The sequence below is a fragment of the Rana temporaria genome, chromosome 2 (assembly GCF_905171775.1).
Source record: "Rana temporaria chromosome 2, aRanTem1.1, whole genome shotgun sequence".
NCBI lineage: Eukaryota > Metazoa > Chordata > Amphibia > Anura > Ranidae > Rana > Rana temporaria.
This window is the reverse complement of record NC_053490.1, coordinates 135,503,729-135,528,632: the sequence shown is the minus strand read 5'-3', so window position 1 is coordinate 135,528,632 and position 24,904 is coordinate 135,503,729. Positions and strand designations below refer to the sequence as shown.

The window sequence follows — 24,904 nt, the reverse complement described above, 5'->3', positions numbered from 1 at the left end:
GATGAGCTAGTACTAATGTTTAGTTTAATTTACCGGTGATATATTTTATGCAAATAATAATAATTCTAACATTTATTTTTAGCTAGATAAATATAAAAATATTGAATATAAATATTCAAAATGTACCCTTTTGTAGTCACCAGGTAACCTGGAGACTGGAGTTCCAGGTCACATAAGAGGGGCAAACCCCCACCCTCTCCAAGAGGGCGTTGGGGTTGATTTACTAAAGGCGAATCCACTTTGCACTTTTTTTTTTCTTTTTTTTTAAATCAAACCTGATATTTCATTTAATACCGATGGGTTCCTTCACCCCACCAGCTTATCATTCTGCATTTAAACATCTCTTTGGTGTCGCCTCTCACAAAATTTCAGCCATTCAGCTGCATTTTCTGTAATTTACGTAAAGAATTCAAAAGCGACCGTGAAATGTCTGGAATTTATGTGATGTCATCTTGCTACTGGAGAGAACATAACATATGATTATGCTGGGTCATAAAAGGGATATTAGAGGCATAATTATTTTGTCAAGGGTCAGAGAAAAGTTTAGTAGTTTAAAAAGATAATTATTCACCACTTGACTGTCCGATTAGTTTGTTTTGCTAGGGTACATCTGTACAAACGGTTTGCCTCCTTCATGTGGCCGGTTACTTGTGGCTGGGGTGACCAGATGCTGTTCACACAGAGAGTGAATGGATAGGGAAAGATATCGGAGGTTGAACACTGATGTTCCGAAAGATTGCAGGACACACTCCTCTCAAGACTAGTGCTTACAGGTTGACATGAGAGAACGGTATAGACTGCCAGTCCTGACCACCTTCTGACATGCTTGGCTGTGATTATGAATAAGTGTCTTCAGACCTTTTTTCTAAAGGCTGGGCATACATCAGTCCTTTTTTTTTTTTTTTTTTTTTCAACCAGCAGAGTGAATGAAGAAAACTGACGTGATTGGAGGAATCTTCCCTGCTGAGCTATTGTATTCTGACAGTGGGGGAACTGCCATCAACATTGCTGCCAATGCGGTTGTACAGAAATTGATTGGTATAGTGGGCTGGATTCAGGTAGGAATTGCGCCCTCTTACGGAGGCGCAGCGTACCGTTTTAACGTTGCGCCTCCGTAAATTACCTGCGCTACGCTTCATTCATAAAGCAGTAGCTACGTAATTTGCGCGGGCGCTCCTTAAAACTGCCCGGCGCAAGGGCGCGTAATTTAAATGATCCCGTAGGGGGCGTGGATCATTTAAATTAGGCGCGTTCCCGCGCCGAACGTAGTGCGCATGCTCCGTCGGGAAACTTTCCTGACGTGCATTGCGGCAAATGACGTCGCAAGGACGTCATTTGCTTCAACGTGAACGTAAATGGCGTCCAGCGCCATTCACGATTCACTTACGCAAACAACGTAATTTTCAAACATCGCGACGCGGGAACGACGGGTATACTTAGCATTGGCTGCCCCTGCTTTATGCGGAACCCGACGAACGTAAACTGCGTACGTAGGGCGCGCGTACGGTTGTGAATCGGCGTTAGTATGCAATTTGCATACTCTACGCTGACCACTACGGGAATGCCACCTAGCGGCCATCGTAAGAATGCAGCCTACGATACGACGGCATAAGAGCCTTATGCCAGTCATATCTTAGGCTGCAGTCGGCGTAACGAGCTTTCTGAATACAGAAAAGTCGTTACGCCGGCGCAACTAAGCAATTGCGCTGCGTAACTATTGTTACGCAGACGCAATTGCTTACTGAATCCAGCCCATTGACTTCTGTACAACCTTTCTTGCCCATACATGGATCGAAATTAGGCTGGTCCCTGCTGAACTGGCCAAATTTCCATTTGTGTATTGCCGGCTAAAAAAACTTGACTTAAGATAGGTGGTGTCTATCAGAATCTGAGAAAAAAAAAATCTATAAGCTGACCAGTGATCAGGCATTTCTAAAATGTTGGAGTGTATAGCTTTTTTTCACTATATGACAACTCTCACACTGAAGCGTTTTTGCAGCGTTTTAGCGTTAAAAATAGCGCTCTTAAAATGCTCATAAAACGCTCTCCATGCATCTCAATAGACCCTTTCACACTGAGTCCTGCAAGCAGCATCTTTGGAGCAGCTTTTGGGCGCTGAAAAAAACACTACAAAAACGCCCCTCTCCATTGAAATTAATTGAACGCGCTGTAAAAACACCTTGCCCTTTCACACTGAGGCACTGCAAAAACGCCCTAAAACGTTGGTCTTAGTGGTGCTTTACCAGCACATTGGGATTGCAGATGAGGCTTCGCTTGAAAAACGCTCAAAAAACGCCCCAGTGTGAAAGGGGCCCAAATCTAAATTATTCAATCTTTTCATAAGTTGCAATTACATTTGCCCCAAGTACCAGGTAAAAATATGCATGTGTTGATCCTAAACAGTTTTTAAATGTTACATGAAGAAAAAAAAACTGATCATCAAGGAGCTTCTGATTATGTAACCGATACCTTTTGATGTCTGATTTTAGTCAAAACCAAAGAAATATGTTTGTTTCCCAAGCTTCTCCTCTGATGCTTTGAGTTAATGGTACCCCTGCTGCCCTAAAATTCCAAGCAGCGTTGTCAGCCCTGCCCAGTTGTCTTCTGTTTGACACACCCAGCCTCACCAACTACCCCATTACACAAAAATATATATGTACACAATATTAAGAGCACTAACCTCTAATATAAAAAATTGAGTAATGAATAGAGTGAGATTGAATTGTGAATGATTATGTATAGTAATTTTGTATGTTAAAATAAAGATACATTATTTTACTGTAGCATATGTAATGTTTTTTGAATGATTATTTTCATTGGTTTACATTATTTAAATGATTTTATTATTTCAGATCCATGCAGTTCGTGCCATTGTTCCAAACAAGAGTAACAATGAGATCATCCTGGTACTACAGCACTTTGATAACTGCGTGGACAGGACGGTGCAGGCATTCATGGAAGGTTAGTTTCAGAACCTATTCCCATAGTGTGTGGTAATCTGGATTCTCACCACAAAAACAGCCAATGTCCTATTTTTTGAAGATGCCTTAAAGCAGGGCTTGACAAATTTTGCTTGGAATCTAGGTGCCAGTTAAAGTTTAAAGCCAAGGACATGTCCCATCCTTGCCGAGCTTGCGCGCGCAGAAGTGTATGCATTTGTGGGTAGTGCCCGCATATGAAAGCGGTGTTCAAGCCACACGTGAGGTATTGCCGCGATTGGTAGAGCGAGAGCAATAATTCTAGACCTTCTCTGTAACTCAAAACATGCAACCTATAGAATTTTTTAAACGTCGCCTATGGAGGTTTTAAAGGTTAAAAGTTTGTCGCCATTCCACGAGCGGACGCAATTATGAAGCATGACATTGTTTGGTATCAATTTTACTCGGCATAACGTTATCTTTCACAATATATAAAAAAATTGGGCTAACGTTACTGGTGTCTTATAATTAAAAAAAAAATAAAAAATGTCCCCAAAAAAGTGCGCCTGTAAGACCTCTGCGCAAATACGGTGTGACAGAAAGTATTGCAACGACCGCAATTTTGTTCTCTAGGGTGTTAGAATAAAAAATATATATAATGTTTGGGGGTTCTAATTAGAGGGAAGGAGATGGCAGTGAAAACAGACCAGGGCAAGCTCCATTAGTATTGCTGGTTGTCTTGTCATACCAACAGCCACCACAAGATGGCGCCAGGTCACAGAAGAAACCATAGGCCTGCAGAAGGCCGCAAAGCCGCAGCCTTGCCATGGCGGCCCTTCGCGATGGGGGGCGCACAGAGACACCGGATACCCCAGCTGTGCCGTGCCAGGTCGCTAATTGTAGTCGCAATTGGGACCTGGCACCCGGGTTTTGTCGAACCCTGCCTTTAAAGTGATTTTTATTTTATCAATAATAACAAACATGCTTACCTGCGCTGTGCAATAGTTTTTCACAGAACAGCCCCGATCCTTCTCTTCCTGGCACTGCCTTTTTCCCAGTGCCCCCATAGCAAGCCACAAGTGCTCGCGCCAAAACCCCCTGCTCATGCCTCACTTGCTGTGATTGACAGCCATGGCTCACGCTGGAACGTGATTGGGCTTTGGCAAGTATGGGGGGGGGGGGGGGGCTTTCGGAACGAGCTACATGCTGAAGGTTTTATATCTTCATGTATAGAATGCATGAAGGTAAAACAATTCAGCCTTTAGAGCCACTGTGTCATTGCCGAGAATACATAATGATCCCAGAAGATCAGAGTTGCTTTAATATGTGTTCACAGCAGATTAGTTTTTGCTCATGACATGCTATGCTGATACAGTTTGAATTCGCTTGGGGCTTGTTCCCAATGGTGTGCATTAATAACAAGAATTTGTGTGTGTGTATTGAAAGTGAGGGTTCTATTGGGAAAATGCAAGCAAATTTCCTAGCATGTGATCTGTGAACAAACACCCCAACAATAGATCTGTGCTCTTACCAAGTTTTGTGCCCTCTCTTAGTGCCCTGTAGAATCAGAGTAAGTCCTCACCACATTACCTTACTACAAGGTCTCATGAGATCCATGTGCCTGCTAATTTTACTCTTTTCCAAACCTGATTACTACAGCACTACAGCAGCAACGGAATTGTATTTCTGTCCATCTGGTGTTTTGTGCTTTTGTGTTGCACAATATTAAAGCGGTGTAAAATATAAAATTGTTACATTCCTGGCATGCCAGGAATGCCAACTATGACATTTGCTTGTGCCTAAAACCAAACTGTCAAGCCATCAAATGGCTGGTGTCATAACTGATCACATGTGAAGCATCATGGCAGTTGCAGATCAGATAGAGGCTAAGATGGCAGCTTCCATGTCTGAAAATAATGGGAATGTTTAGCTTCACTTTAAAATACAGCATGCCTACATTTTTCCTAAATGCACTAGTTTTAGCTTGAGCTAGCCCAAAAAGTTGAAATGGGGTTTCTATGGTATCTGGTGTAAGAGTTTAACCACTTCCCAACCGCCGCATGTAAATGTACGTCCACAGAATGGCACGTACAGGCACATGGGCCTTGCCTTGCCTTCTAGCGGGTGGGGGGTCCGATCGGGACCCCCCACCCCCCGCTACATGCGGCGGTCGGATTCCCGCGGGGAGCTATCCGGGATGACGGCGAGGCTATTCGTTTATAGCCTCTCCGTCGCGATCTCTCCCCGGAGCTGAAGAACGGGGAGAGCCGTATGTAAACACGGCTTCCCCGTGCTTCACTATGGCGCTGCATCGATCGAGTGATCCCTTATGTAGGGAGACTCCATCGATGACGTCAGTCCTACAGCCACACCCCCCTACAGTTGTAAACACACACTAAGTGAACCCTAACTCCTACAGCGCCACCTGTGGTTAACTCCCAAACTGCAACTGTCATTTTCACAATAAACCATGCAATTTAAATGCATTTTTTGCTGTGAAAATTACAATAGTCCCAAAAATGTGTCAAAATTGTCCGAAGTGTCCGCCATAATGTCGCAGTCACGAAAAAAAAAATCGCTGATCGCCGCCATTAGTAGTAAAAAAAAAATAATTAATAAAAATGCAATAAAACTATCCCCTATTCTGTAAACGCTATAAATGTTGCGCAAACCAATCGATAAACGCCTATTGCGATTTTATTTTTTTTACCAAAAATAGGTAGAAGAATACGTATCGGCCTAAACTGAGGAAAAAAAACATGTTTATATGTTTTTGGGGGGTATTTATTATAGCAAAAAGTAAAAAATATTGAATTTTTTTCAAAATTGTCGCTCTATTTTTGTTTATAGCGCAAAAAATAAAAACCGCAGAGGTGATCAAATACCACCAAAAGAAAGCTCTATTTGTGGGGAAAAAAGGACGCCAATTTTGTTTGGGAGCCACATCTCACGACCGCGCAATTGTCTGTTAAAGCGACGCAGTGCCGAATCGCAAAACCTGGCCTGGGCATTAAGCTGCCTAAAGGTCCGGGGCTTAAGTGGTTAAAAATATTTTTAAATGTTTGCCTGTCCACATCATTGTGCATAGATTTTGGTCTTTTTTTTTTTTTGTGCTGCAAATGTAATACCCAAATGATATTATCCTCCTAAAATACCTTTTTTCTCCCTTCTTCTTTTTTGTTACCCTAGGAAACGCTGTTGAGGTCTTAAAGGAGTGGACTGTGCTTGGCAAGAAAAAGGTAAACTGCATCTTCGTATAATTGAATTGAAATGAGAGCTGAATTTAGAATTGATAAAGGACTTTGTGGTGCCATATCGATTTAAAGTAGTTCCTGCACTACTTTTGGCAATTTTGGGTGCGACTTGCATAGACACCTGTGCACAAAGTCACACAGCTGTCTTCACAGCCTCACCTGAAGTCGCACTGACATGTGGATTTGAAATTGTGCGCTTTCCGAGCCGCATTCAATGTGAACGAGGACTAAAGGCCTGTTTACACAGCAAGACAGCTGTCTCACATTAATCCCCAGCAGTTTAGTGTCTGGCAACTGTCCATTCCGACTGCAGTGAGCCAGTGGTAGGGGACAGTGTGATGTGCATCCTGCAGCCCCCCCCCCCTCCTTTTTCATACATATACATACATATATATATATATATATATTTAGAACCTTTATTTGAAGTGCACAAAATGCATGTCTGCATTTTATCGCAGCTCCAAGGTGCGTTTCAATGTGAATAGGACACTTGAAGTTTATTTACTAAAGCTGGAAAGTGAAAAATCAGACTCACTTCTGCATAGAAACCAATCCGCTTCTAACCTCAGCTTGTTCTATAAAGCTTTAGCACTAAAACCTGGAAGCTGATTGGCTTCTTTGCAGAAGTGAGCCTGATTTTGCACTCTACAGCTCTAGTAAATAAACCCCATTGTGTCCTAGCGGTGACCTGTGTTCTTCCAGCGCAGTAAAACGCAGGTCACAGCACTAATTGTGAACAGAGCCTAATGCTTGTCTTTTCTATGCTAGGTCTTCTAAATAACATAAGCAGCCCACAATCCTATAATAAATGGCTTATACGCGGCTTTGGATATTTGTACTGCCTTTTTACAAATGAAGTCTGCAGTAATTCGGTAGTTTTAATATTTTGAAGGATATTGTAGTCTGAATCGTACCACATTCCTTTAAAAATAGCTTTAGTGTAGATGGACAAGCTTTGAAGGACCACTTTGTTGTCCAAACAAAGTCAGATTTCGATTTTTGATCTAAAGCTGGCTACACACTATGCAATTTATGTACAACTTTCCTTTAGATTTACCAAAACCATACAATATAAGATCAAACCTAAACACTTTTTTAAATTTCATGCAGTCAGGCAGGCCCTGGCACTACCTAGTTGAAGGTAAATCTAAAGGAAATTAAACAACAAAAATTGTATGTGTATCCAGCTTAAAGGGGTTGTAAAGGTACAATTTTGTGCCTAAATAGCTTCCTTTACCTTAGTGCAGTTCTCCTTCACTTACCTCATCCTTCCAGTTTTTTGCTTTTAAATGTCCTTATTTCTTCTGAGAAATCCTCACTTCCTGTTCTTCTGTCTGTAACTACACTCCATAATGCAAGGCTTTCTCCCTGGTGTGGAGTGTCAGGCTCGCCCCCTCCCTTGGACTACAGGAGAGACAGGACGCCCACTAACACACAGCTCCTTTCTCTATCTGCAACATAGAGAGCATCCTGACTCTCCTGTAGTCCAAGGGAGGGGGCGAGCACAACACTCCACACCATGGAGAAAGCCTTGCATTACTGTGTGTAGATACAGACAGAAGAACAGGAAGTGAGGATTTCTCAGAAGAAAGAAGGACATTTAAAAGCAAAATGGAAGGATGAGGTAAGTGAAGGAGCACTGCACTAAGGTAAAGGAAGCTATTTAGGGGGGGGGGGGGGATTGTACCTTTTACAACCCCCTTTTAAGATGTATATAATATAGATGTTTCTAAAAAGAAAAGATTATTTGCCACCTTAGACATTTTTATTCACAGCTTTTCTCCTGTCTTTATAGACCAAAAAAAAAACGTTAAAATGTTTTTATTGGGTGCATTTTTAATTCAGACTGGTTTAAGATGGCCAATATGTTCCTTATTGATCTCTTAGAACAAGAAGAAGAAGCCCAAGACAAAAACAGAAGCTGCACCTCCTAGCAGTACACCAGATGCTGTGAAATCCGCACCTACAGAAGGGGAACAAAGTACTGCACCCTCGGATAAAGGTGGACTGAATGGCTATCATGTCAATGGCACCACTAATGACACAGAGTCAGTGGATTCCCTCAGTGAGGGCTTAGATACACTTTCTTTAGATGCTAGAGAATTGGAGGACTCTGAACCTACTACACCTGATGTATCTGACCACCCAGGTGAGAGAAAAGCAAACTGTTCTCCTGTTGTCTTGAATCCACACCCACGGGTGAATCGGGAAATGAAAATTCTAACAGGATGTGCACTTTCTAAACTGTATATAAAGATGAAGACGGCAGATATACATGTAATACTTTTGTAGGGGGATTTGTTTCATCTCTGTGTATTATCTGAGGCTGTTCACTTCACTGGGTATATAGAGGGTTTACATACACTTTAACCAGTGCTCAACCGGACATATAGAAGTCAAAATACTGCTATATACTGCTGATGAGAAGGTATTTTGCAGTTTATATTTACTAAAACTATTGCATGTTCTGTGGGAGACCGGATATAGTGCAGGCATGGTCCTGGGTTTAGTAGGTCGCAGTTCTGTGAATGCATGAACTACTAGTACAGTCTGCCATTGCAGCTTTTAGTTCTCAATGAACTTCGAGAGTGCTGATAAACACTTTTTAGTTTTGATTCTTCCTGCTTCCCAGTAACTGTCTGTATGGGAAGTACGAGCAGATCGCTTTACTGAGAGTCTGCGTGTGCAATGCTCTACAGGCTCCTGAGAAGAAAAAAAAAACAATGTACATTTCTTTACCTGCAGAAAAGTGCATTTATTTGAGAGTGAGATTATCCTTTTAAAACAAGCCCTTTCTGACCCCATTGGCTTAAAAGGCACTGTACTGCAGTTCATCCTGAAAGTTGTTCACATCAGATGCACTGACATTGTTTAATTTGGCTTTTAGTAGCAGCTCAGCTTACTTCACCCACATTTTGACCTTTCAGAGCATTTGCTCTGTTTATGTTGGAAGGCTGACAACAAAACTATTGGGAGAGCAGAGTGAGCTGAGCTTCCAAGAGTTCTGCTGTGAACTAGGAGCATGAATTGTTCCACAATGGCTGTAGACACAGAGGTCGATGAGGAATTGTTTTAGAGCCCAATTACTGCTTGTTAAGGATATGTAGATACTTGAATATCTGTAGCTTGCAAGTTCTTTTTAATTGCCTGGTTGTCAAGCATGCAAATCAGGAATTCTGACTCATGTCTGCACACCCTTTTTGGCCAATGGAACAGACCGTGTGTTAAATTGGAGGATTGTTGATAAAGAATGGTGCATTTTGCATGATGGAAATATTTTTCATTCATTAACTTTTTACCTTACCTCATTGTCTGCAGTACATTATACATATTTCAATATAATATGTCTAAAGAATGTTTTGTTTATTTTCTTTCTAAAGGGTCCACATTCCACAATGGCCGTCCAGACTTAGAGCTGAAGTTGACAGCTTCCCACCTTCCTCAAAATTCCCATCATAAAAGCGTACCGACTGACCACAGGCATTCTAATAAAGTCCGCTCTGGAAGTGTTTCAAGTTCTCATTCATTTGCTTCATCTGTCACAGATGATTCCTACCTATCCACAGGGTCTAAAAAGCTTGGTAAGATTTCAGAATGTATAAACTGTCATTTCTTGTAGCAATGTAATTATTCTATGGGTTACATAACTTTTTTTATCTTAATCGGACGCTAAAGGACATTCATAGACACTGGGTTATATGCTGATACTTTCAGGGGATTGAACACTGGCAAAGTTGTTACGTTCACACCCCCTGGATGTCCCACTATAATTCTGCCCTACTCCATGAGTCCTCGGTTTTTGCCTAGTGTCCAGAGATGATGGACCTCTTCTATACCAAGAAATCACTCTTGGCTTAACTAGTTTACCATTTTACTTCAAATTCTTCAATCAACTTTTCACTCTCTTCTAATACATAAAAGAAGCAGGGCATCCAGGTCAGTGCAACCTCTGTAGAACTTTAGGAGCCATACCCGGACCCTTCACTGTGCCCTGTAATGTTGCTTTGGGCACTTTGTCCTGCTTGGAAGCTCACCTGGTACAATGCGTGTAGTTGGCCGCAGGGTATTGTATAGGGCCAGGGTTATGGTCCATTGCTATGGAACCCATATACCCTGTAGACCCCTCCGTGGTATGCCTACAATGAAGGGTAAAGCCTGGACCCTTTTATATAAGCCAGCGACATAGACAGATAAGACAGGATATGTGCTCACTCCATCAGGTCAGTAGGAGTTTCCTGGGCACTCTGACATCAAGTCTCTGTTGCTCAGCTTTGCAAAACCACCACCTGGTCTTCTGTACATACCTTTTCCAAGTTCTACCAGGTGGACATCCAGTCATCTGTGGATGCATCTTTTGGCTGGTTCTTGCAGCAGCACTCTGAGTTTTTGGTCCTTTGACCCTTGTTTTTGGCGAAACAAAAGTGCAGCGCTAATAAGTACTGTGATCAATAATTAAAATATCACAAATAATACAAATTAATATAAAGTCTGTGTGAGAACCTGGTGTCTCGAAACTAGTGACACTAAGTGAATCAATAGATCACACCAATGAGTAAAAAAATTCAAATTCCAAAAACAAGTGGTAGGTGGATGTATCAACGTTGAGTATACAGTTGCCTGAAAGGATAGCCAAGGCATCATTGATGCCTCTACTGCAAGTCAGGCGGCCGATGCTTGTAATGGGCAAATGATTGTTTATCTAATACAGCACGCCGAGGAAGGGGGCGGGGCGGTACAATGCGATGCCAGTGAAATCTCTCCTTCCATTCTAAAGTTGCCGTGCGGGTTTGAGGATTTAGGAATACACGCTGCAGGAGCACTGGTCAGTACTGCAGGGCAGGCGGCCATGCGGACCGTTTATTGTTATAGCCGCGAATCGGACGATTTTTTCACAATCGGCCGATGCTGATTTCATAAAAACGACCAAATATCGGCCGATATATCGGTCGACCTCTAATATAGATGTTTCTAAAAAGAAAAGATTATTTGCCACCTTAGACATTTTTATTCACCGCTTTTCTCCTGTCTAGTGCAACGCTAATAAGTACTGTGATCAATAATTAAAATATCACAAATAATACAAATTAATATAAAGTCCATATACAATTACACTGCTGTGGAAGGAGATCCAAAGCCATTGCTTGTTCTAGCACTGTCATTTTTTATCTTACAGCTTGCTCAAGTAGTGGGGGGGGGGGGGGGGGAACAGGTGAAGTAATAGGAGTCAGCAAGATCAGCAAAAAAAAGTTTTATAGCTGAGCTTTGTGCAAGAACTTTTTTCGGCACAGTTTTTTTTTCTGGATTGTAATGTTCCCTTTGACAGTGTTGCTGGTTTACACTGTACGTTGCTTCTGCCTCCTGATGATGCTTTAACAAAGATGGTGTCACCAAGGTCTGAGTTGTAAGAGGTGAGAAAGGGGAGCAGTATTTCCTTTTAGTGTTTTATTTACGGACCCGTTTACATTTTAAAACAAGCTCTCCTTTCCTGACTTTGTATCATACTTACACTTTTTAAATTGTCTATTACTTAAAGTCCAAAGATCTATTGTGGATCACTGTGCTTTTCAGATGTCGTGGGCAGAAGGGAAGGAGGCATGATTATTTCTAGCTGTATTACGTTTAGATCAAGTTGGCAAAGCTTCTTCTTTAAACCACATTTGAACTACTCATTAACTGGTCTTATTGTGTCAGTAACTTACGCAAGGCCTCTGCACCCACCTCTGACCCTAACGAATGCTTGGAAAATGTGAGTTAATTGGAAACTCTTTATTTGCCTTGGTTGGAGCCAGAACCCTTTTTTTTTTTTTGTCATCCTAGTTCACCTGGTCCAGGCTGTTTGAATGCAACATTATTGTAACTTGTAGTGGCGTTCATTTGAACAGCTGACACCACCTCCTCCATTTTTAATACACTGTCCTGGTTGCATTTGACAAACTATTCAAATTAGAGAAGTCGTTTTTGTAAGAATATTGTAACTTCACTGCTTGTATTTAGATTTAAACCGCTATAGTGCTTTTAACGAATAGGCATTCCTATGATATAGCATACACATCTGTACAATGATTATGAAAACTGTATTTTACGTTTAATGTATTTTTTTATTTGCAAAAAAGATTATAACAGTCCAGTACATCAATGTATTGTCCAGTCATAAGAGCATCTGCCTGCCCAGGAGAACACTAAAGATACTAAATATTAACCATGATGCTAGACTAGAGTTTAGAAAATCTGTTTCTGGTGTTCAAAAATTTCTCAGGGAGGGAGGCACAAAGGACAACCCATGTGGCCCAAATGCATGCTATTTGTGGGTGCTTTTAAAAGGGGAACACATTTTATCAATAAAAAAAGAGGGGGAAAAGTTATAGATCTCCACTTCAGATACTGCTTAGAGTACCCAGTTACCCGGTGTGATGGTGATAAAGGGTCATGGTTAAATAACTCGCTGTATACATGGCACACACATGCCACAGTCCTTGTACATAAAACTGTGCATTTCAAACGGCACAATTGTAGGACAAATTCTGCTGTCAGAATACACAGCTGATTGGCTGCAGCCACTGAGCAACAAAGGTTTTCCAGCGTGTTCATTCAACGGAAGTTGATTTAATGATCGACTTCTGTCTAACAGGGAGGGCCACACCGTCTGAAATTTAGCCAATCCAAGCTGTACGGTCTGAATTTTGATCCGTTAATGCAAAGCTTAAGCCAACAGAAGGAAGCATAGCCTGTCTATTAGGATTAGAGGCCCAGATTCACAAAAGAGATACGACGGCGTATCTCCTGATACGCCGGCGTATCTCCTGATACGCCGTCGTATCTCTGTTTTAGGGTCTTCCTAACTATGCGACTGATTCATAGAATCAGTTACGCATAGTTAGCCCTAAGATCCGACAGGTGTAATTGAATTACACTGTCGGATCTTAGGATGCAATACCTCGGCTGCCGCTGGGGGGAGTTTGCGTCGTAAACCAGCGTCAGGTATGCAAATTAGTAGTTACGGCGATCCACAACGGTTTTTCGCGTTCGCTACGTCGCTGCTAGTCTAGTTTCCCGTCGCAAAGTTAGTCGTCGTTTTAGCTGCCCTAACTTTACACAGCCCACGTATGTGCTGTATAAAGTATGGCCGTCGTTCCCGCGTCGAAATTTGAAAAATGTTTGTTCTTGCGCAAGACGTCCGGGAATACGAAAGTACGCTACGCACGTCGCCGTTCGAAAAAATTACGTCACTTCGCGCAAAGCACGGCGGGAATTTCAAAACGGAGCATGCGCAGTAGGTCCGGCGCGGGAGCGCGCCTAATTTAAATGGCACACGCCCCTTTGAATTACGCGGGCTTACGCCGGAGGCCGCCGACGTAAGTTTTCATGCAAGTGCTTTGTGAATCAGGCACTTGCGATGAAAACTTGCGGCGGTGTAACGTATCTACGATACGTTACGCCACCGCGATTCTACGTGAATCTGGCCCAGAATTTCTAATAGCCTGCCTGAACAAGGTATATGTATTTCTCTAGGAAGGTACTTTCACTGCAAATGTCAGAAAGAAAATGTATTTATGTAAAAGATAATTGGTATTTTTAAAAATGAACACCATTGCTGTATTGCTTAAAATTAGAAAAAGGAGTTTTAAACGGATCTGGTATAAGTACCCTGAATATCCTGTGTATTAATCTTCTGCACAGAATAACTCTGAGGAAGGTCAAAATGTCAGCCAGTTGGGCTCTACTTTTGTAATACAGTTCTGTTGGTTAAAAACATGCTTACTGAAGGACAAGGATAACTTCATTAGTGTACTTCTGTCTGATTGATGCCCTGTGGCTTGATAAGTAGTGAGATGACCCAGCTGAGTTGGTGATCTCTATAAAATATGGTGTCCCCTTTCTGACTATGAAATGTAGCTGGAGATTGTGAATTACAAAATTGGCTGAACAGAATCTCAAATGATTTGACAGTTCCCAGAAGTTGTGAATGGTATACATAATGCTTCATATTTACACATACCGGTTCACAATCGGACAAAAAAAACTATTTTAGGTAAGCTGTCCTGTCTGTAAATGGCCAATGTTTAAGACATTTGTATTTTTCAGGTGCCAACATTGAGAAATCTGTTAAAGACTTACAGCGATGCTCGGTGTCCTTGGCACGTTATCGCATAGTAGTAAAGGAAGAAATGGACAGCTCTATCAAGAAAATGAAGCAGGTTTTTCAAGAACTGCAGAGCTGGTAAGCTTTTGCTGATTTTATATCTAATGGCATTATCTTCCTTGTATCACAAGACTGCTGTGGCAACCCTTGACATCCGAATGATTATATTTTATATACATAGATTGTTTATTAATTATTTTTCCTCCTTGGCCTTATAAAGGGCATTGGCTTTTTATTTATATAAAGCATGGCCATATTAAACCAGGGGGGTCGAAACATTTTTAATCGCAGGCCGCATTAGCATTATGGTTGCCCTCAAAGGGCCGGTTGTATCTGTAAGACTAGTGTGTTACCCTGTGATATACAGAGTACCTAGGAATGTTTAATTTTTATTTATTTTTTTCTGGTTCATTAGTCTAATGTACTTGGCACACCTATACGCAGTGTTGCAACAGCTCTGGGTGGTTACCATTTATCTACCAATATGGTTTTGGATTGGTATGAAGAAACTAGAGAAATCGGAGGAAGCCTGCAGGAAAAAACTGAAAAATTCCCTGCAGATGGTGCCTCCGATGGAATATAACCACTTGCTTCCACAGCAAATTGTGTTAAATTAATTCCTTGTATTAAGTGAAATGCACTAAATCATGCCATGGTGTAAAATGGCTAATGCAGAGCATGTGCTCAAATCCTTTCTATCCACTATCTTATAAAATATTATAAGAATATCATCATTTTTCCTTGTAAGAATTATAAGAATAACCACTTCATGGATATACTGCTATGAGCGAGTGGTTCTCTTTTATGAGCATGTTTACAATTTACGGTGTACTGTAATTCTCCTGTAAATTCACTTATGTAACACAAAGTTACCTACCCTGCTGTCAGCGATGCGTATCCCTCTGTTTCGTTTCATGCCGTGAACTGTCAGGAAATATGGCCTTGGGCTGTTTCGTTTCTTCAGCACCTTTATGGCACATACTTGCCACGCCAGTCCTGCATTGTGCAAGGGAGTATTTTTATGACCCATGATAACCCTGCCTCACTGACAAACATGCTAGGCTGAACATAATCCTGTGACAAACCCGGCTCTGTCCTGTCATTTATAGCTGCTGTGCTAATACCGCTTTACTTTTTAAGATATTTCATTCTCAGTCAATATGGTTCAGGTCCGTGCCTTAAAGTATTGAATCCATTAAATGCACATGATAGCCAGGCAGATATCATTTTTAGGAGAAGTTGCTGGTGACCGCCTCTCTAATCTCTTGGTACAGTACTTTTAACTATTTCACATTCTTTTTTCACCATTCTTAATCTAGAAAATTCTGACACTGCACAAGCTGGATAATGGAAAATTCTGACACTGCACAAGCTGGATAATATTAAAGCCCAGTTGAACCCTAATACTCTAGTACTGCAATGCATCCAGGCTGCATATACTGTACATCGGGGGTCCTCAAACTTTTTAAACGAGGGGCCAGTTCACGGTCCCTCAGACTGTTGGGGGGCCGGACTATGGTTCGAAAAAAATATAAACAAATACCTTTTCACACTGCACATATTTTTTTTGTAGTGCACAAAATCCCTTCATCACAGACTCCCCATCACAGATCCCCCCCCCCCCCATCAGACTCCTCTCCATGAAAGACCCCCCCCCCCATCAGACTCCTCTCCATCACAGAGCCCCCATCACAGATAGCTCCCACCACAGACTCCCCCATTACAAAGCCCCCCATCACAGATTTCCCCCCCCCCCCAATATCATATAGTCCCCAGATCCCTTCAGCGATATTGCTGCCCCTTCCATAAGATCACAGCACTTCCCCTCCGCAGCACTCCCCCCTCCTCTACCTTATTCACACAAGACGTGAAGCCTGACAGGATCGGACAAAGCGCAGGACTTTTCAAGTCAAAGGCAGGAGATTGATTGCCTAGTAACCAATTACCCACTTCTTAACTCGAAAAGTCCCGCCCTTTGTCTGGACCTGTAGCAGAGGGGAGGGGGAGTGCTGCAATCTTATGAAAGGGACAGTCCGTGCCGCGGGCCGGGTAAATCGCCTTGGTGGGCTATATGTGGCCCACAGGCCGTAGTTTGAGGACCGCTGCTGTACATCAATAAATAAAGGGTAAAAGAAGATCTGATTTAAGTGCTGCAGCAAGGGTTAAAATACCCTGTGCGGAAAGAATCTGAAGCGTTGGCTGGTGGTGCACTCACACAAAGCAGCAGACCCAACATTACCAACAGCCAGTGCACTACATTGCTTCTTGGGCTGTAAGAGCACTCTTGATTGGTGCTCGGGGGAAGGGGGGTGGCAGGGTGAAGGGTGCCAGCCCTCTGCTTTGTGCCAAAGAGCCACAGTCTAGATTACTGCATCTTTTTTATTCCGATTAAGTACTGTATATGCAGCATGTCTACATCAATATTGTGAGGGTTCGTGGCATTTTTCTGTTGGTGTGATAATGATGAAATAAAAATTCCATAATGTGCACATGTATATTCCTAAAAAATTTCAATAACAGAAATGCAAAGAGCAATCAAAATCAATGGTTGCTGTTCAGTGAAATCTTGCACAAAAACCTCACGCACTCATTATGCATATATCCTATAGTAATATTTTGGAACAATTATAAGTTTGGAATACCAGGAGCTTTCAGAAGGCAACCAGTGGTACTTTAAATGGGAGTTCTTATCTTTTAGGCTTAGTTCTTCAAATAAAGTAAGTCCACTGAGATGTAGATCTTTGTTTTTAGAAGAGATTTAGATTTGCTTCTAACTTGTATACCAGTTATTCAGAATTCTGTCTCTTAATTTGTCTCATTTGAACTTCTGTTTAACCACCCTGTCGTCTTTTGGCTCGATCTGTGCTGCAGGCAGTAGGCTGCAGCGCTGATCAGTGTATTCTGATGATGGGGAAGTCTGCCTGCTGCAGAATACAAAGACACAGCAGGGAGAATTCTCCCATCCACCTTGAATGTGTGGGTGGGGAAATCGGGTCAGTTATTTTATTTAAAAAACGTATGGCCGGCTTTATCTCATTTTAAAATTCCATGTTTGGAGCAATTTATTTTTAAGTGATTCTCTTCAAACTGTGCCTTGTGACCACTCTCTGCTCTCATCAATTTAAATTAAAGCAGGTTAAGTTGCAGGACCATGTCAAGAAAACTCCCTCTGCATCATAGGCTAAGCTTTTTATCGTTTACCCCCATAGATAGGCGTGCGCACAGCGTGTGCCAGGTGTGGCCAAGCAAACCCTAATCGCCCTGTGCAGCACAGATTCCCCCTACAGATTTCCTCCTCTCTTATAGGCTGTTGCTGCTGGGATGTTTTAGGGAGTGGGGAAGGGACCAGTAAATATGTAAATTACCAGCCCCTTCCCTTTCTGAATGAACATTGTGCGTTATCGGTAGTGTGTGTTTGGGCTTTGGGGTGCACACCATAATGCAAAAGGCTGCGCACACCTATGTTTACCTCATACAAGATGTATGAGGAAGTATGAGGAATGTTTTTAACAGTTATCATTGGCTGTAACTTTATAGGTGTATGTTACATACTGTTTCTTTAAAGCAGAAAGGTTTAGTTAAATGTCAGTGTTGGCTTATTTGTTTTTTACTTGCATGCAGAGTATAGACGTCAGTGACTGTTTGTGTTGCCAGATGCTTCAGCACCTAAGCGGTTTCTTTCCCGGAGTTGCGTGCACACGGAGTGTGAACCAGGAAGCTTGGTTCCGTATAGTGGAGAAAAAGAAACTCTCGGCTGCTTTGGCTCTCAGCCAGCTGGAAACTCCTTCAATAAATATACAGGGACGGACTTTTACTCCAGCTTCAGGGCAGTTTTTTTTTGTTTGTTTTTTTATTTTTATATAAGGCAGGGAGTTGTCTTGCTCTTTATACAAAAGCAGCAAATGTTCAAATACGTATTTTTTTTTTTTTTTTGTGTGAAAAATTGAATGCTGTAATAGAGCTATCCCAATACTAGGTTCCTACCAGCAGTTTAAAAGTCACTTAGAAAAAAGAAAAAAAAATATGTACTTGCCCAGGCTTTTATGCTCTACCTCCTGGTCTAAATCCATTCTATGTCAAAGGCATAAATATAAAAACAGTATAAATATCCAAAGTTCTGGCTTATAGAATTGACATTCAAAGGTCAGCATGACAGTGGAACATCTAGCATTTTCAAAGCCAGTTTAATTTTATTTTATTTTTTCTTCTCATGGACATTTTTTTTTGTAAGGCAATAATGCTTAAAGTGGAACTTTAGTCAATCAGTCTGGCCCCTTTTGCAGGTATAGCTATGTAAAGCTTTCAAAATAAGTGCCTGTACTGTTTAAAATCCAATAATGGACAGTCTAACCCTGCACCGCTTATGCTCGGTTGCTCTATGTTTTTAGGCACTGATGAATTTGTAGAGAACGATCTGCTGACGGCCTCAAAGCAGAATTGATCCTTCCTATCCTTTACAGCCAAGGAAGCTGCTTCAGTTTGATCTGCAACTGCCATGGTGCTGCACATGTGATCTGTTATGACACCAGCCATTTGGTGGTTTGACAGTTTAGTTGAGGTCACACACAAATGTGACAGTTGGCAAGCCTGGCATTCCAGGAATGTAACTTTTTTTTTTTTAAATCGATGTTATGGTTTACTGCTGTTCAGAGACTCTGGGCTTCAGCAAATTGGTAGCCTCTAGCAAGCATAAGCAGGAGCAACACTAGAGGCAATTTACAGCACACCCTAATGATCGTAGAAAAATTGGTAATATGCAATGCATGTTCCTTGTTAGGCCCCTTTCACACTGGGGCGTTTAACGCTCGAAAAACCGCTCGAATTTCAAGCGTTTTTCGAGCGAAGCCTCATTTGCAATCCCAATGTGCTGGTAAAGCACCTCTAAGACCCTAATGTTTTAGGGTGTTTTTGCAGTGCCTCAGTGTGAAAGGGCAAGGCGTTTTTACAGCGCTTTCATTTCAATAGAGAGGGGCGTTTTTGGAGCGGTTTTTTTCAGCGCCCAAAAGCTGCACCAAAGATGCTGCTTGCAGGACTCTGTGTGAAAGGGTCCATTGAGATGCATGTAGAGCGTTTTATGAGCATTTTAATAGCGCTATTTTTAACGCTAAAACGCTGTAAAACCGCTTCAGTGTGAAAGGGGTCTTAAAGAACATTATTTTGTTTTATCCAGTTGTTGTGGGTAAAGTTCGGTTTTAAAGCATTTTAGCCCCATAGCCAATAGGGGACAACGTTTTTCTGTAAGAATAGAAAGATGGAATTTTTATTGTTTTTTGTGGTCCAGCCTTCCACTGGGGAGATTTTCCATCACTTTTTGTCCCAGTGATAAAGTATGTAGTCTTGAGATACCTGTAGTGATACAGCCAGTGTAATATAGCATAAAAGTGTCATTACCTCAACCTGTTTTGGTAAAGGTGGAGCATGGTGAGCTGAGGCTGTCTGACTTCCAACATGTGATTCATTTGAGTCCCAACTTGGTTCCTATGGAGCTTCCCGTGTTTCCTCTCCTCTATCAATGTCATGAATCTGTGTTCTCCAAACTGTGGGCTGGATGTGATGCGGCCCTTTGTTTGCCTTTATCAGGCCCTTGGTGCACTTTTCCTTCCACTGACACAAACGAAGAAGCACTATTACTTTCACTGACGCCAACAATTGAGCCTAATTTCTCCAATGAAATACTACTACTCCCACTGACACCAACAATGGGGCAATATTCCTCCCATGGGGGGAAATATTTCTCCTCCGACTGTGCTAGATTCTTTTCTATTCCCACTTACCACAGTCTGGCCCCCCTAAAGTCTGAAAGACCGTAAAATGGCCCTTTGTTTAGAAAGTTTGGAGATCCCTGTTCTAAATCCTCCATTTGCATGCCTCAAAATATAGAATAACATTGAGAGAGGGAATCTGGCATGATGGTCATAGCAGGGGGCAGACCCAGGAAGTCAAGCATAGAGATCTTGGCATCAGGGCCCCCAAACTGTAAGAAATCATTTGATGGTTTTTAACTCTCAATTGTTCACAAAAACTGAAACCATTTTGGGTGGACTGGCTCTTTAAATTCTATTTCTATGCCCTCTGCTTCTTTCTGTGTTACAACTGCAGGTTTAAGTACTTGCTACTGAGCCCTCCTCCAGTAATTAAAGTGGTTGTTAGATTCAGACATGAAATATGAACAAAGCATATCCCTCTATAGCGAGTATTTGCCTCAATTAAGAGCACAAAGTGTCATTTCTGTCTGCTGCCTCATTCCTCTACTATCAGCAAGAATCACTTCTGACAAGTTTTACTGACTCCAAGAGGAAAAAAAGCGACGGGAGGGATCCCCAACTGATTAACGTCTTCATCCCTGTTCCTGTCCCTTCCCTCCAATCCGCTCTGTGAGCTCTGCGTTTTTTTCAGCACTCGGCTCCCCTTTTTTCCTGACAACTTGACAAGCTTTGACATCTGGACTTTAAAGGGCTATAGATGAGAGAGGACCGCAGATAATTAGGTACAACTTATGTAGGAGGATTTGTTTCATCTGTGTATCACCTGAGGCCAGTCACTTCATGTAAGGGTTTACAAATACATTAACATATTCTTGAGCTAAGAACTTTAAACCACCAATTGGATTGACATAAAAGGTTTTTGCTACAACAAAGCTTTAGTAAGAATTTCATGAATGCGTTGCGTTTTAGGACCTTCAAACTGATATTACACGCATGCCATCTATAGGCTTGCTCAGAAATTTAAGGCAAGTAGTAGTGTGACCTTTGTTCGCAAATCAGAATTAACCTTTTACTGTTTTAACTTTAGTCCACTGAAACCTGATTGATAATCATGGGTTAATGTCCTTGTATATTGCTGTTTCTAAAGATTGCGTGCTTGTTTCATAGACAGAGTTTGTCTGTAAATGACTGCTAAGATGAGCACAATCAGTTTGCTTTAAAGCTGATCAAGAAATGGGACATGTAATACCAAATGAGTCTGTCTACCTCCCTAAATTTTTCATTTAAAAAGTTTGTTTTTATATTATTCCTGCAAGTCAACTTGTTTGTATTTCCCTTTCCCTGGTGACATACATGATGATTAAAGTGGTTCTTAAAGCTGAAGGTTTTTTACCTTCATGCATTCTGCATGAGGGTAAAAAAAACCTGTGTGCAGCTCCCCAATACTCACCTGAGCTCCATTGCAATCCAGCAATGTGCAGGAGTGTCTCCGCTCTCCAGGGACTCTCCAGAAGTGACTAGTGCTGATGGCAGAGGAACGAAGCAGCGGACAGAAATGGCACTTGGTGCTCTTAATTGAGACAAGTACACACTATAGAGGAATATGATTTGATGCCTAGCAGTGCTTCATTTCTTATCAAATGGTTCAGTCCAAATTTTCTGTGAGCGAGATTCTGCCTGGAAGGAAATGGTTACTGCTGTGCTGTCTCTTAGCTAATCATAGTGCTCCCAGAATCCTTTGTCATGTATCAAATTGTTTTCAAACAGATAAAAAATAAAACACCCTTTTGTATAACCCATTACGTTTTAATGTGGGCTGTTGGTGTATGTTTTATTGTTATAGAATGTTAATATAAAGGCTATCACTCGAGTAGGAAATCCAAGCATGTTTATTTATTGCTGTTTTTGTTTTTATACAATTTCCAATTTTGTATGACTGCTGCGAGTCAGTGCCCCAAAGATCATTACATGCAATATTCTCTGAGGACTAGTGCAACCAATAATAATGGATGTATCCATAGGAAATGTACAAGTTCAAATGCTCACCGAGTGAAATATATTTTTATAGCACTTTTGGCTAGGGCCCCTTTCACATGAGCGGACCGTTCGTCCGTTTACGGACTTGTAATGGATCCCTATGGGATTGCAGACGTTGGCGGATGATGCATCCGCTAACGTCCGCAAAGAACCGCGTCCGTCAGGATCCGGTTTTTCGGACGGAAGAAAACCCTATTTTTCTTCCGTCCGGCGGATCGGATGAATACGGACAGACGGTCCGTATTCATCCGATTCCCCATAGGGGAGAGCGGAGGAGAGACAGGGCGGTCTCTGCACAGTGTGCAGGGACCGCCCTGTCCGCCGACAGCTCAGCGGGGATTACGGATGATCCCCGCTGAGCCGACAGCCACACACAGAGCGGACACAAAAACGGTCTGCTCCGTGTGAAAGAGGCCTAAGGCTGCATTCACACCTGAGCGTCGGTCACACCTGAGCGTCGGCGGTTTTTTCCCGGCGTTTTGTCGCGCGTATTCATGCTTATTTGCGCGTTTGCATACAGCGTTGTCCGACGTTTTTGTACTTCGACGTTTTTTATTTTAGCCAATAGGAAAAATTATCATCTTTTCATCACTTGTTGCTATGTTGGTAGATTTTTTTAATCTTCTGCCTGGGCGACAGGTTCTATTGATTAAAGCGACGAAACGCCCGTAGCAAACGCCCGTTGTCGCGCAAGTTGCTTGAATCGAGCGTTTCCATTACTTTCTATGGGAAATGGAAACGCTCAAATACGCCCAAACCGCACGGTACGCGCAACAAAAAAAGGTCCGGGACTTGTTTGAGCTTCGCGCGACAGGCGTTTGGGCGTTCGGCGTTCAGGTGTGAACAGTCACCATAGCAAATAATGTTATTTCATCCCTCTGGCGTTTGTGAGCGTAGTGCTTCAGGCGTAAAAACGCCTAGGTGTGAATGGAGCAAAGTATCAAAACTTACTGTTATTTCTGGATATTAGGTACAGGTGGCAGCTGTCTTTATTGTAAACTAGCTGTGGAGTTTTGGTAAAGATTTGAAATATGTTAATAAGAGCAATGGATGCCAATAAAATCAGATGGATGGGGATCTGTTCCCCATCCGTCCAGTGGATTGGATCGGATCCCAGTCTGAATGGAAAGGGACAGGCAGTCCGTTTCCATCAGGCCACCCCATAGAGAAGAACGGCTGTGTCCATGCCCGCTGTGCATAGTGGAGCGGACACAGACTTCTCATCCGCCTGCTCAGCAGGGATTGGCAGACAGATCCCTCACTGAGCAGGTGGATGTGCTTGGCGCAGTCTGCCTTATCTGCAAGGGACCCAAGTCACCTGGTAATACACTTTTTTGAGAACATTTTTTTTTGCAGCATTCTGATTTATTTGCACTGCAGATAATGATGGAATCTGCATACTTTAGCTACCATTTTGCTGATTTTTTTTTTTTTTTTTTTTCTTAAATCCCTGTTCTTGCTTGACTTCTAGTTAAGTCATTTATCTTAAGGGAGCATGTGAAAATCGGGTGTGTATATAAGGTCAATGACTTGCCAAGTAGTAAAGAAAGGATGAGGATGACTACCTTTTAAAGTACTTTTGTACCAAGTGTGTGTTTATCATTTGCATCAAAGTCCAACTCCAACAAAATACTTTTATTTTTCGATAAGGCAGAGATTTCCCATCACATACTGTTTCACCCCAGGAATTGATTGGAAATCTTACACAGGAATACAAAGAAACTTGTTTTTAGTAGACTGAAAAAGGGTTATTCTGCCAATTTTTTTTTTTTTTTTTATTGCTGTATACCTCCTTCTTTTTTTTTTTTTTTTTTTTTTTATTGCTGTATACCTCCTTTTATTTATTTTTTTATTTTTTTTCTGTGGAGTGAAAGTGAGGGAAAATCTAATATTTACATAAATAAAAACTGACTTCTGTAACCGTTCAGCTCTCAGTAAACAGCCTATTTTTCCACAATAAGAAAGAAAATAAGATTAATGTGGTAAACGATTGTTAAAGGGGTGCAGTGCTCCATTTGATCACAAGAAATGGGCAAATATTGAAATTCAGAATTGTGTATATATTTCCCTAAACAAAATAAATGCACACACCTTAAGAGCCGGTTCACACACAGGCGACCCGACTTTGGAGGCGATTCGGCAAGGCAATCTCAAGGCGTCTTGAGAGGCAACTTGCAAAATGACTTCAGTATTGAAGTCAATGCAAGTCGCCCCGAATCGCCTCCAAAGTAGTACAGGAACCTTTTTCTAAGTCGGAGCGACTTGCGTCGCTCTTATTAGAACGGTTCCATTCACTACAATGGGACGCGACTTGTCAGGCGGCTGTGTCGCCTGACGAGTCGCCCCAGTGTGAACCGGGTCTTGCGCTCTTCATGTAGTAAATTTGAGTTTACTAGTGAAGTGCCTTTCCAACCAACTATAGGCTTAGCAATGTTGTTGTCTGCTGCCACCTGCTGGCACTTTTGTTTATTTTTTTCTCAAGTGTGAAAGTGTTCTTTGTTTTTTTGTTTTTTTTAGCCTCATGGACAGAGAAGTGGCACTTTTAGCAGAAATGGACAAAGTGAAAGCTGAAGCAAGTAAGTAATTATGAATTGGGCTTTAAAAGTGATTGTGTGATAAAATAATCTGTATGTTTTGAGTATTGAATTGCAATCCATGGAAATCGGGTCAGTAAAATGTTTTTCATCCAGCACAGGTCTGAATTTCATGTTTCTACTATCACATCACAGTACCCCTCGGCCGCTTGCTGCTCCGCTGTGGTGTGGGAAACCAGTCCCTTTACGTCACTGCCATAGTCTCCCTTTCATATAGCATGGGCCTCATGCACAGTGATGTTTACACAGTGATGTT

At 41.9% G+C, this 24,904-nt stretch overlaps 1 protein-coding gene across 3 annotated transcripts in view; it reads left to right on the top strand.

Annotated features, from left to right (window-relative positions):
• The window catches only part of SPATS2 (spermatogenesis associated serine rich 2), a 136,906-nt gene that overhangs the window by 101,216 nt on the left and 10,786 nt on the right, over positions 1-24,904 (top strand). For all 3 annotated transcript variants that reach the window (XM_040341151.1, XM_040341152.1, XM_040341154.1), the window contains 6 exons: positions 2,853-2,961; positions 6,108-6,157; positions 8,060-8,321; positions 9,553-9,753; positions 14,255-14,390; positions 24,572-24,630. In XM_040341151.1, coding sequence (XP_040197085.1) covers positions 2,853-2,961; positions 6,108-6,157; positions 8,060-8,321; positions 9,553-9,753; positions 14,255-14,390; positions 24,572-24,630 — 817 coding nt within the window. The remainder of the gene's footprint in view (positions 1-2,852; positions 2,962-6,107; positions 6,158-8,059; positions 8,322-9,552; positions 9,754-14,254; positions 14,391-24,571; positions 24,631-24,904) is intronic.